General features: G+C 40.9%; 1 protein-coding gene across 1 annotated transcript; it reads right to left on the bottom strand.

Annotated features, from left to right (window-relative positions):
* Positions 1 to 4,293: 4,293 nt before the first annotated feature.
* Positions 4,294 to 4,647, bottom strand: LOC137954955 (uncharacterized mitochondrial protein AtMg00860-like). The gene has a single exon (XM_068801847.1). It carries the CDS (start codon positions 4,645 to 4,647, stop codon positions 4,294 to 4,296), a length of 354 nt encoding a protein of 117 aa, XP_068657948.1.
* Positions 4,648 to 14,357: the final 9,710 nt, after the last annotated feature.

Raw genomic sequence — 14,357 nt, 5'->3', positions numbered from 1 at the left:
GCTACAAATGCAAGCATTATTGGGGGAGATGAGATGGATGATGAGGGCAGATTTGGAATAAATACATGGGAGGTTGGATAGGGTAGATGAGGGGAGACAAAGGGTGCAGTCTCTACTTGTTCCAAACACCTCAATGAGGAACAGGCTGCATCGAAGGGAAGTTGAGGATATGGGTGAATTTGAAGGTGACAATTTAGAGGAGGCTGATAGGATGTCAGTGGGCGGCCATAGGAGATTTGGCCGGGATAGAGAAGCTAGGAAACGGCTAGATAGCAACTTGGGAAGTATCAAGCTGAAAATTCCTGCTTTTCAAGGAAAAAGCGATCCTGAAGCCTACCTCGAGTGGAAAAAAATGGAATTGGTTTTCGATTGTCACAATTACTCTGACTTAAAAAAGGTAAAACGTATTGCCATTGAATTTACCAAATATGCTATTGTGTGGTGGGACCAGTTGTGCATCAATAGGAGACGGAATGGAGAGCGTCCTATTGACAATTGGGATGAGATGAAGAGGGTGATGAGATGACGTTTTGTACCCAGTCATTACTACCGGGATCTATACCTCAAGCTGCAAGGTCTCTATCAAGGTAACAGAAGTGTTGACGAATATTATAAAGAGATGGAGATGGCAATGATTAGAGCTAATGTGGAGGAGGATCGGGAGGCGACAATGGCCAGATATTTAAATGGATTAAATCGGGAGATTGCTGAAATACATCATTATATGGAATTGGAAGATTTGGTGCATATGGATATCAAAGTTGAGCGGCAACTCAAGAGGGGTGGTATACGGCCAAGAGCAGCTCCACAGAGTTCAAGTACAGCACCTTGGAGGTCAAACTACCCAAAGAAGGAAGAAACTTCATCCACCTTCAAGGCCAAACCATAACCCAAAGCAGCCACCACTGCCATGGCTTCTCAAGGTAAATCAGTCCCTCTTTCCACTCGTTCTAGTGATATTAGATGTTTTAAATGTCAAGGGAGAAGACACGTAGCTAGCCAATGCCCGAACAAGCAAGTTATGGTGGTCCGGGAAAATGGTGAGATTGAGTCCAAAGATGAAGATGATCTAGATGACATGCCACCATTGGAGGACACTGCAATTGGAGATGAGTTTGGGGCAGATCATGGTGAGATGCTTGCATTAGTCACACGATGAGCCTTAAACTTGCAATCTCAAGAAGAGAAAGAAGAAGTACAAAGGGAGAACATTTTTCACACTCGTTGTCACGTCAAAGACAAGGTATGTAGTTTTATTATCGATGGCGGTAGTTTCACTAATGTTGCTAGTACTTCCATGGTTGAAAAGTTAGGGCTCACGACACTTTAAGCACCCTCGTCCATACAAGTTTCAATGGTTGAATGATAGTGGTGAAGTAAGGATCATAAAGCAGATGGTGGTACCATTTTGAATTGGTAAATATGAAGATGAAGTATTGTGTGATGTGGTACCAATGCAAGCTAGACATCTGCTCGAAGGAAGACTGTGGCAATTTGACCAATGTGTGTTTCATGACGACTTCACCAAAAAATACTCATTCACGCACAATCAACGGACAATCACTCTAGTTCCGTTGACCCCAAAAAAAATATATGATGATCAAGTGAGGTTGCAACAATTGAGTGATCAAAAGAATTTGAGAGAGCAAAAGAATGAGAGTACAAAAAAAAGCGAGGTTGTGCATAGTGAGAGTGAGAGAAAAAAAGAGAGAAAAGAAAGAGAAACGGCCAAAGAGGGGGAAATAGTAAGAAAAGAAAAAGCGACACAGACAAAGAGGGGAAAATAGAGAGAAAAGAAAGAAATTTCTATGCAAAAATGAGTGAGGTTAAGCGAACAATGATTTCAAATCGGCCGATGATTGTACTCATTTACAAGGAGGCCCTTTTAAACACTAACCAACTTGATGCTATGCTACCTAGTGTTGTTGTTTCTCTCTTTCAGGAGTTTGAGGAGTTGTTTCTTGAGGAGGTACCTACTGAGTTCCTTCACCATGGATCGTGTCACCCGACAATCTCCCCTTGATTTCAGATTGGACTCCTTCGTTAAGGAGGCTTTAGGGTTCTTCGAACGACCAATTGCGATAAACTAATGAGCTTTCGAAGGAAGCTCCACCTTGGACCTCGTCAGAGAGAGAATCCCATCTCGTCTACTTCTAATTTGATCAATACTTGCTTTCATTCATCAGCCGACGCCCCTATAAAGATTAGGGAACATACACCAACAAAGGCCAACGAAAGGGCCATAAGTTTGAAGGAAATTACATCAATACCTATTAATTGAAAAGCTGGAAATTACATAAACTACCCTCTACGTCTACTAGTTACTCTAGATGCTATGGATTACATAACATCACCCCCCTCCTAGAGAAAGAGCTTGTCCTCAAGCTAAAAGGTGGGTAGAGGGCTTGGAATTCCTCGAGTGGTTCCCAGGAGGCTTCAAGCAGATCTGTCTCAGCCCACTGGACTAAAATCTCCCACGACCCCTGACTCTGCGAGCATGCAATACATTCTATGGGGTTGGAAGAGTACGACCCTCGTGAACGGTGTCAAGGGTGTGTGAAGCATCGGTGAGTCTCCGCGAAATGGCTTCAAGAGAGAGACTTGGAAGACGTCACGGATCTCTACGTCTGGTGGGAGCTGTAGACGATAAGCAACATTGCCAATATGAGCCAACAGCTGAAAGGGGCCATAATATTTGGGAGAAAGTTTGTGGCTTTTGTCTGCTGTAATGGAAAGCTGGCGGTAAGGTTGAAGTTTAAGCCATACATAATCTCCCGGAGCAAAAGAAAGGTCACGATGACCCTTGTCATAATAGTGCTTCATAGTGTCTTGAGCTTTCTACAAGTGAGCTTTTACCTGTGAAAGCATAGTATCCCGTTCCCCCAAAGCCTGGTCTAGCATTGGTACTCGAGATGAACGAGGTTCATAAGATAAGAGACGAGGGGGGTCGCGCCCATATACCACCCAGAAGGGTGTGGTGCCCAGTGTTGTGTGGTAAGAGGTGCTATAATAATACTCCGCCCAGGCTAGCTAGCATACCCAAGGTTTGGGAGTGTCCCCCACCAAACATCGCAAATCGATCTCAATAGTGCGGTTGACCACTTCAGTTTGGCCATCTATTTGAGGGTGGTATGCGGAGGAGAATGCCAATTTGGTGCCCTGTAATTTGAATAGTTCTTTCCAGAAGGTACTTGTGAATACTGCATCTCTGTCACTTTTGATGGATTGTGGTAAGCCATGCAGGCGGACAATCTGGTCCATGAAAATCTGAGCAACATGTGTCGCCATATAAGGATGCACCAGGGCCAGGAAGTGCCCATATTTGGAGAACCTATCCACCACTACCAAAATAATAGATTTGCAGGAAGAGTTTGGAAGGCCGTCTATAAAATCCATGGAGATATCTACCCATACCTATGATGGTAGCTAAAGAGGTTGCAGCAGGCCTATTGGGTGTAAGAATTCCACTTTGTTCTGTTGGCAAACTTGGCATGTAGATACATAGTCGGCTATCAAATGTTCCATGCCCCTCCAATAGAAGTCACGACTAATACGAAAATATGTCTTTTGCTGGCCCTCATGAGTGTTGTAGTGAAAGGAAGATATAATGCTGCTGAGTAGAGTGGAAGTGTGATGAAGATCAATGCGATTCTAATATAAAATGAGGCAGTCCTGAATTTCCCTACTGCTGTCCATAGTGTTTTGCTTGATTTTTGGATACAATTCTATAAGCTCGGGATGTTGCTGAATTTCAACTCTAATTGAATCGAGCAAAAGAACCCAGGGTTGATTGATAGCATGAAGATGTGTTTCCAACATATCCCGATGAGATAGGGCATATGCCCCCTGTTAAGGTGCCTGGGTTTGTACTCCACCTGGAAATCAAACCCCATCAGTTTACTCAACCAATGTTGTTGTGGGCAAGTAGTGATACGCTGCTTCAACAAGTATTTCGAACTGCGGTGGTCTATCCGGATCACGAAGTGATGACCCCAAAGATAGGGCCTCCAATCTAACCCTAAAACAACCTAAAGCAGCGGAACATAGAGTAAATAGGTACCTAAATCTCTAAAGGCTCTGATACTATTTTAAATACACAACCTAGGGATGAGGGCAGCGGAACGAGAATCCTACACATTCTAGGGATGAGGGCAACGAAAAGAGATTCCTAGGGACAGGGGCAGCAAAAAACAACTACGATGACTAACACAATACTATTCTTCAGGTCCTATTCATACATCCTATCATTTCACCATCATATTACTCCTGCTTCCTACCACATGTCACTGTTATTTACTCGGCTTTGGCTAAGCCAATAAGTTCCCTTTCATACGTAGCTAATTTTTGGTGCAGGGCAAGATGGTGGCTGAAGTATGCTATGGGATGGTCGTGCTGTTGTAATATTGTGCCAATGCCCCCTCTAAACGCATCACATTCAATAACAAACGATTCTTCAAAATTTGGTAGTTGGAGAACCAGTGTAGAGGATAAAACTTGTATCAACTGCTGAAAAGAGGAATCTGCTATCTCCGACCATGTGAAAGCATTACACTTAAGTAAGTTGTTAAGCGGCGCCGTGATCTGGCCATAGTCATGAATGAGCTTCCTGTAATACCCGGCCAGACCTAAAAACCCCCTTAAAGCCATGGCGGAATGTAGAATAGGTTAGTCAATCACTATCAGTATTTTGCTAGTATACACTTTAACCCGGAGGCTTAGATGACATGACCCAAATAAGCGACCTCTGAGGTACCCCTAGCGCATTTGGATTTATTGAGGAATAAATGATAGGAATGCAAAAGGTTGAATACCTGGCACAAGTGCTGAATGTGCTCTTCCCAATTCTTACTATATATTAATATATCATCAAAGAATACCAGAACATATTTGCGTAAGAATGGGCGAAATACCTCAGTCATAAGTGTCTGAAAGGTGGGGCGTTGGAAAGCCCAAATGGCATAACCAAGAACTCAAAATGACCATGATGCGTATGGAATGCAGTTTTCTCCACATCATCAGGGTGTACCCGAATCTGATGGTAGCCGGATTTCAAGACCTGCTTAGTAAATAATTCTGCCCCATGTAACTCGTCCAATAGTTCTTCCACCACCGGTATTGGAAATTTATCCTTTACTATATGAGCGTTGAGCTCTCTATAGTCCACACAAAAGCGCCAAGAGTTGTCATGTTTTTTGACCAACAACACTGATGACGAAAATGGTGAGTGGTTGGGCTGAATAATTCCTTGATCTAACATATGCTGACATTGGCGCTCTATCTCATCTTTCTGCAAATGTGGGTAGCAGTATGGGCGCACCACTACTGGCTCTGTGCCCAACTTTAAACGGATACGATGATCACAAGCTCCTATGGGCGGAACTGCAGCGGGATCCTGAAATAAGTCTACAAATTCTGTCTGTAGTGAGTTTAATTGACAGCGATCGGAGTCCATAACTTTGATATTCTGGAGAGTGCATGGTAACTGGCAATGCGTTCCATACATAAAACTCATAGTAAGGGACTTGAAATCACATAAAATCGGACCCAACTGCTGCAGCCATTTAATTCCCAATACCAAATCAAACTGTTGTGGAGTCAATAGCACACCGAGTCACACAACAAAGAAGACAACAACAACTCACTCAATAGGATTTAATTCTTATATTTCTTTGAGTAGGATTTATTTCTAATATTGTTTTAAGTAGGATTTATTTCTTATATTGTTTTAAGTAGGAGTTATTTCTAATTACTTTTTATGTAAGGGCATTATGGGGAATTATTGTAACCCTAACCCTAAAACTCCCTATTTAAGGGATAGGTATGAATGAAATAGGTAAGCTTTGAGATTTTAGAATAACCTAGTCTAAATAGGTTGGGATCACCTTTTGATCCCGAGTTTAGGGTTTACTCCAAAAATCCAACCTATCATTCACCCTCCATTGCCATCCATCTTCTCCCAAATTCATCCACCATCATCCCTACTAAGAAAAGGAGCTTCCTGCCCCTTTTCCGAGCCCAAAGAGGAGGTCTATCCTCCTTCTCGGCAGCAGCAGCAAGAGAGGCCCAATTCCTCCCTTACCAAGCAGCAAAGTGAGGATTTTTATCCTCAAATCTTGAGCAATTCCTGGTGCAACGTGGGAGCTGATCATAGCATCAAAGAAGAGGTATTAATCTATCCCAAACTCGTGTTTCAAGTTAATTAAAAAAGAAGGATTGCATTCTTAGCTAGAGCAGCAACAAAGAGGGCCAAACCCTCTTTGCCGTGACCAAGAAAAGAGAGCACCTTGCTCTAGCAAGGTCAGCATTGCTGTGGGGTCTTCTACCTAGCACAACAACTCGGTAGGACCGTCAAAAGAGGATCTTTCCTCCTGTCCAAGCATTGGTTAAGGAGAAATACTCATACACAGACCATTGACGTGAAGTGAGTAAATTCTGAGTGCTGGATTCACAAATCCCACACCATGTTACTCGATCCATGACCCGGGACCGTAACACAAACCCAGCAAGTGGTATGACCAAAACATCTGCCTCAAAGGTGTGTCCTTCAATAACAAATATCACTGATGAACATATCCCCATATTGGTAACCTTTTCCCCATTTGCTACAAAGACTGAAATGCCCAAATTTTTTTGAAGTGGCAAGCCCAACTGTTGGGCTGCTGGTTGGCTGAGGAAATTGTGGGTGCTGCCCGAGTCTACCAATGCAAGTAACATGAAGTTTTGGATGCTACCGTGGACCTACATAGTGTTGGTGTTGTGTAACCCCATCATGGCGTGAATAGAAATAGCTGGTTCTTCCACTTCAGTGTATTCCTCCTCCACTAGTTGTGTTATATCCTATGGATCTTCCACCTCTAACCAAAACAGCCTTTTGCATAAGTGCCCCGGCAGGAATTTTTCATAACAATTAAAACACAGCCCTTGAGCCCTTCTCTGGTCCATTTCTGATTTGGAAAGGCATCGAATATATTGTGCGAGGGGTGTGAACTTGGTAGTCTCTCATGTATGAGAAGGAGGTGGCCCTTGGCACAGAGGGGCATTGTGGGGTGGCGGGGCACCTGGTGCCACTCGGCCTGGCCAAGGGGGTCTACGCCCCAATGATTCTTTCATAATTCTTTGCTTGGCATTCAGTGTACGTGCCAAATTCATTTCATGTGCTTGTCATGTAATTCCACTTCTAGATGAAGTGCCTCAACTAGGCGAGAAGTAAACAAATGAACATATTGACTAGAATGCACAAACTGACTGGCTCGGGGAAGCCTTTCCTGAAACTATTTCTGATAATTCTCGATGGAACCTATTTTCTTGAGATTGACCAAATCCCAAAGAGGATTGTTGTGTGCTGGTGGAACAAACCTCAACATACAGTAATCTTTAAAAATTTCCCAATCATACACATGATACTCAGAATTAAATTGGTGATACCACAACTGCACTTCGTCGAGCATGTGAAGGGCAACAAAAGGAACCCTGTCCTGGGGCTGGGTTCGTTGGTTCCAAAAAAATTGCTCACATTGTTGCAACCATATTAGCGGGTCCGAGGATCCATAAAACATTGGAAAATAGAATTTGGTATACCTGGGCACGGTGGAATGGCTGTTGCCGTGAGTCCCCCCTAGAATTGGATGAGCTGGCCGCAGAGGAGGCATTGGGGGTGGAGGCATAGGTGGCTGATCGGAATGTCTGTTGGAACTTCTCGGCAGAGGAGCATCCCGTGGAACCCATTGACCGAGGCGCATTTTAATTTGGAAAATAGCCTCCTTGATTTCTTGCATTTCAGTTTGGATGACTGCATTGCCATTCCGAAGTGCTTGGGATTCAAGCCGAATCTCTTCAATGGAGTTGCGCAAATCAGCTGGAGAGGAGGAATCACCGATGGTGGTCCTGTCTGATACCAAGTTGTTGAGTTCCCTCGCCATGGATCGTGTCACCCGACGATCTCCCCTTGATTCCAGATTGGACTCATTCATTAAGGAGGCTTTAGGGTTCTTCGAACGACCAATTACGATAAACTAATGAACTTTCGAAGGAAGCTCCACCTCTGACCTCGTCAGAGAGAGAATCCAATCTCGTCTACTTCTAATTTTATCAATACTTGCTTTCATTCATCAGCCGACGCCCTTATAAAGATTAGGGAATGCACACCAACAAGGCCAACGAAAGGGCCATAAGTTTGAAGGAAATTACTTCAATACCTATTAATTGAAAAGCTGGAAATTACATAGGCTACCCTCTACGTCTACTAGTTACTCTAGATGCTATGGAGTCCATAATAGTACCACATGGGTTACCACCTCTTCGAGGGATTGAACATCAAATTGATTTTGCTCCCGGTGCATCCATTCCAAACCGGCCAGCATATAGGAGCAAACCGGAAGAGACGAAAGAGCTTCAAAGACAAATCGGAGAATTGATGGAGAAAGGGCACGCGAGAGAAAGTATGAATCCTTGTGTTGTACTGGTGATTCTAGTTCCTAAGAAGGATGCAACATGGAGGATGTGTGTTGATTGTAGGGCCATCAACAACATAATGGTAAAATATCGACATCCTATTCCTCGTTTAGATGATATGTTAGATGAGCTACATGGTTCTTGTGTGTTTCCAAAAATAGATCTTAAGAGTGGGTATCATCAAATACGAATGAAAGAAGGAGATGAATAGAAGACAGAATTTAAAACGAAATATGGATTGTATGAATGGCTAGTCATGCCGTTTGGATTAACTAATGCACCTAGTACTTTCATGCGCTTAATGAATCATGATTTGTGTGCTTTCATTGGTAAATTTTTTGTTGTTTATTTTGATGATATTATCATTTATAGCAAGAATATGCATGATCATGTTTCACATTTGCATTCCGTTTTGGAGGTGCTTAGAAAGGAGAAGTTATATGCTAACCTCAAAAAGTGTACATTCTGCACCAATAAGATTGTTTTTCTAGGTTTTGTTGTGAGTGGTAAAGGTATTGAGGTTGATGAAGAGAAGATCGAAGCCATCCAAGAGTGGCCGACCCCCTCCAGTGTAGGTAATGTTCAAAGTTTTCAGGGACTTGCTAGTTTTTACAGGAGATTCGTGAAAGATTTTAGCACCATTGCCGCACCGCTTACCGAAGTTATCAAGAAGAATGTTGTATTCAAATGGGGTGAAGAACAAGAGAAGGCGTTTCAGCTTCTTAAACATAAGCTTACTCATGCTCCTTTACTTGCTTTACCTAATTTTTCTCTAACATTTGAAATTGAATGTAATGCTTCTGGTGTAGGAATAGGTGATGTGCTAATGCAGGAAGGAAGACCACTTGCGTACTTTAGCGAGAAGCTCAGCGGATGCACTGTCACGCAGGTATACCTTAATCTCTAATCTTGATGCTAAATTTCTTGATTTTGAGCACATTAAGGAACTTTATCAAGATGACCACGTTTTTGGGGAAATTTATAGTGCTTGTGAAAAATCTGCAGAAAGTAAGTTTTATAGGCATGGAGGCTTCTTAATTTGAGAGAATAAATTGTGTGTGCCTAATTGTTCAATGAGAGACTTGTTAGTTCGAGAATCCCATTGTGGGGGTTTAATGGGACACTTTGGAGTCGCTAAGACTCTAGCTATTTTTTAGGAGCACTTCTATTGGCCACACATGAAACTGGCTGTTGAGAGAATTTGAAATAGATGTGTCACTTGTAGGTGTTGAATTACTGGAAACGTGAAATACTTCATTGACATCAATAACTTGTTGTAATCAGAGTACATGAACCTCTATTTTATAGTAGAGGAGGATGTAGAGTCCTTATACAACTTATCATTCAATCCTAATTACACTACAACTCTAACTCTTCAATTTAAGTAAGTCTAATTTAAGTAAGTCTATCTAAACAACTAGAAGACTAACTTGAGTAGAACTAGGAGTCCTTCTTGATCTTCTAACTGATGTGATAAGGATGTCAGCTCATGGTAATCGTTGTGGGTCCTACTTCTTATGGGCTTGGGCCCATCTTGTGGGCCTTCTTTGGTCATGTGGCCCATCTTATAATAATCTTAGATATGTGGTCCTTCCTTGGTCGTGTGGGCTTGAGCTTATCTTCCAACACCCCCCTCAAGTTGGGGGTGAGAGAACAACATGAACTCCTAGCTTGCTACAAATGATGTATAAAATATTTTTGTATAAATGGCACATCTTCCAATATGCCTTCATCTTCCAATACTTCCCCTCACGTTGTTGCGTCCTTCCTTGAGGACTTGTAGCATTATAAGTGAGAGTAAAAACCACTCCTAGCTAGTAAGCCATTGTTCATACTCCAGTCCCAATGCTGGATGTAGGGCACACTCCACTGTTATTGGTAGTGTGTCTATCGGCATTGCTCTGAAGTGTCCACCACCGTGTCCCTCCACAGGACAACGACTCTCAAGTGGTAGGAGACATAAAAGCCATTACAGAGGGGGGGGGAGGGGGGGGGGGGGGGGGGGGGGGGGGTGTTGGGGGTTGGGGTTAACATAGATTTAATAATAAGTTTCTTCGTCATGGTTTCCCAATGTGATGTATAACACGAAAGAGAACCCAAGAAATAATGTCCCCAAAGAGACATAATAGCAGCAATTGTATATAACACGACCATCTTCCAACACATGTAACACGAACCAAATATTAAACTTTACAAAGAACCGATGAATAATTCGATATAAAAATTTTCTTCTTGATGCACAAGCTTCATCTTTTGTCCTCCTTTTCTTGAATATTTCTGTCACATGAACTTATTCACAACATATCAAATAAAGTACCTCTTTCTTGTACTTCTACTACTCCCCCCACCCCCCCCCCCCCCCCCCCCCCCCCCCCCCCCCCCCCCCCCTCAAGCTAGGAGGTAATGGCAGTGATCCAGCTTGAACCAAATATCATAGATGTAGCCATAAGCCCAAATAACAGATATTTATAACTAAACCCTCAAACATGGGAGAAGTGAGATATTTTCTGATATATCAACTCAATGGGCATAAATTCGGAATTTTCAATACAAAAGAATACCAACATGACCTTTGATTCTTCCAATGCGAATATATCTTTAAATATAGATCAGATTGACATGAAATTTTCTTCATCTGAAACTAGACTTAAATAAATTTCATCACAGTATAACATATCTTCATAAAATATAATTATCATGAGATAAATGATCTGATAGGTTTCTGTCTCAGTCATATGGCCAAACTAAGTTTTGTTTCTCCTATTTTTCCTGAACGACCATTGACTATTCAAAGATCAATATATCCTTATAGAAAAATCATACCTAGAATTGATTGTATATTTAATAAAATATACTTTCGTATCTTTCTTTTGATATTTAATTCTCCATATAAAGTCTCTTTCTTGATAGCTTAAAATACTTCAGAAGTTGAAGCTTTTTGTTGCCGCTCGAACCTTTTTTTCAATTTGACCTTTGCTGTTTCAAATATCGATTTATCTTTGTAGATAACTTAGATAAAAAATTGGTTGAATAGGTAAAATAATAGACTTACATATATTTCTTTTTATACATATTTCTCTATATAAAGTCTAGTTCTTGATATCAAAAAATACCTCGGAATCTGAAGATTGTTGCTGCTGGTCAAACCTTTTTTCAATCTGGACCTTTGCTCATTCAAATGTCGATATCTCTCTGTATATAACTCAGATTGGAACAAATCATTCTTCTTTGGAAATTAGAATCAAATATATTTTCGTAAATATCTAACTTGAAATATTAAAAACTACGTATATAGGTGAAAATTGCTAAGTAAACTACGGGTGTAGGGGCAGAAAAAATAACTGCAAACCTAGACCTTGGGTTTAGGGTTTAGAAAAAAGGATCACATTACCTCCGTGAATTGACCGAGTTAACTCACAGAACCTGCTCTGATACCATGTTGAATTTATGAAAAAGTGAAATACGTCATTGACATCAATAACATTTTGTAATCAGAGTACATGAACCTCTATTTTATAGTAGAGAAGGATGTAGATCCTTATACAACTTATCATTCAATCCTAATTACATTACAACTCTAACTCTTCAATTTAAGTAAGTCTAATTTAAGTCAGTCTATCTAAACAACTAGAAGACTAACTTGAGTAGAACTAGGAGTCCTTCTTGATCTTCCAACTGATGTGATAAGGATGTCAGCTCATGGTAATCATCGTGGGTCTGCTTATTATGGGCTTGGGCCCATCTTGTGGGCCTTACTTGGTCATGTGGCCCATCTTATAATAATCTTAGATATGTGGGCCTTCCTTGGTCGTGTAGGCTTGAGCTTATCTTCCAACAGTAGGCAAACAAAATCGAGGGATCAACCAAATGGTCTTTACACCTCCCCCTACCTATTCCAGTTCACCTTGGATTGTTATTTCGATGGACTTTGTTTTGGGTTTACCTAGGAGTCGACGTGGGAGGGACTCAATCTTTGTGGTTGTAGATTAGTTTTCTAAGATGACTCATTTTATTCCTTGTCATAAGACTGATGATGCTTCTCATGTTGCAGATTTGTTTCTTTAGGGAGATTGTCAGGTTACATGGCATGCCTAGGACAATCGTGTCAGATTGGGATGCTAAGTTCTTGAGTTACTTTTTGGAAGACTTTATGGGAAAACAGGGAACGAAACTTTTGTTATCTACTACTTGTCACCCTCAAACTGATGGTAAAAAAGAAGTAGTTAATAGGACTTTATCCACTTTGTTGAGGGCTGTCATTGGTAAGAACATTAAGACTTGGGGGGATTGTTTACCACATGTTGATTTTGCATATAATCCTACCATCCATTATGCTACTCAGTGCTCACCGTTTGAAATTGTTTATGGTTTTAATCCTTTAACTCCTTTATATATATCACCTTTACCTTTTTTTGAGCATGTGAACTTAGATGGTATGAAGAAGGCAGAAGTTGTGAAGCAACTCCATGAGAGGGTTCGGTTCAAAATAGAGAGGAAAATTGAACAATACATCCAGTAAGCTAACAAGGGACTTTACAAGCTCATTTTTGAGGCAAGTGAATGGGTGTGGTTACATATGAGGAAAGAAATATTTCCAGCCCAAAGACATTCTAAGTTGTTGTCTCGAGGTGACGGACCATTTCATGTGCTAGAACGGATCAATGACAATGCTTATAGACTTGACTTACCTAGTGAGTACAAGGTTAGTGCTACATTCAATGTTACTAATTTAAGTCCTTTTGATGTAGGTGACGATTTGACGACAAATCCTTATCAAGAAGAGGGTCCAGTGACGAGGGCATGAGCTAAAAGATTCAAAGAAATCCTGAATAACTTAGTCTGGAGAGTTATACAACAAGAAGAGAGTGTGGTCACTACGGAAGGGGAACAAATGCTGGTTTCACTCATCAAAGTCGATCCGGAAGAAAGCCCAAAAGCCATACACGTGCATTGAGGAAGCGCATGTGGTTAGAAGATCTCGTGGGACCCACGAGGATATCCACGAGTTGTCAATTCATCCTAGAAGGACATGTGGTTAGAAGATCTCGTGGAATCCACAAGGATATCCATGAATTGGCAACTAATCCTCATCCTCGATGATCATGTGGGAATATATTAGGTTTCTATTTACGCTAAGTTACCTTAAGTTTTCCTTTAATTGAATGTAATCATAGGAAGGGATTTATTTACATGATTTCGATGTCCTCCATTATAAATAGAGGGCTTGTAAACGGAATTGGGACTTTTGATCATTATTGATATTGAGAGATTATTCTTCTGGAGTTCTTGAAGGAACTTTTCGTACTTATCAGGGATTTTTCCTTGTGGCGTTCAATCGACTTATCCAACGGATTTCCAACCCTGTTTGTGCTTCACCATACCAAGGTTCTTGCATTGCTAAGCAACGGGTCTCGGTTTTCCACCAAACTTTAAAGGTCTTGGGGACAATTACCAGATTTGGTATCGGGTTTCGTCACAGATTGACATGGTTCATATCATTTAGATCCATAGGCCATTTGCATCTTTAACTTATTTCAAGCATGCATATCCATATTTAAAACATGTATAGAAATCTCTTTCTTATAAAATTCCAAGCTATTAGTGTTGAAGTAGTGGAATTTTCCAAACTTGGATAACAAAACTTTTGTATTCATTTGTGGTGTCTGAATAAATTTTCTTTACTTACATTTTGCTATTATTTTAATTTTTTTCCATACATAAACTATAAAATCATAATTTTGTTGTGATCTATTTGCCATCATTTTAAAATTGTTTACGAGATGATGGAAAAGTGAAAACTCAAGTTTTGATTTAAGAAAAAAGTAAGCATCAAAACTTGAAATGCACAAATGTAGAGAGAGATAATTCCAAAAATCGTCTGTGTTTTTTAGGGATTGCAAACTCTT

The sequence above is a fragment of the Aristolochia californica genome, unplaced genomic scaffold, assembly GCF_029961685.1.
Source record: "Aristolochia californica isolate CCGP_79_NKW_82.1479 unplaced genomic scaffold, dmAriCali1.0.hap1 SCAF_2, whole genome shotgun sequence".
Lineage (NCBI taxonomy): Eukaryota > Viridiplantae > Streptophyta > Magnoliopsida > Piperales > Aristolochiaceae > Aristolochia > Aristolochia californica.
Note: the sequence above shows the minus strand (reverse complement) of the source record. Positions and strands in the feature narration are given on the sequence as shown.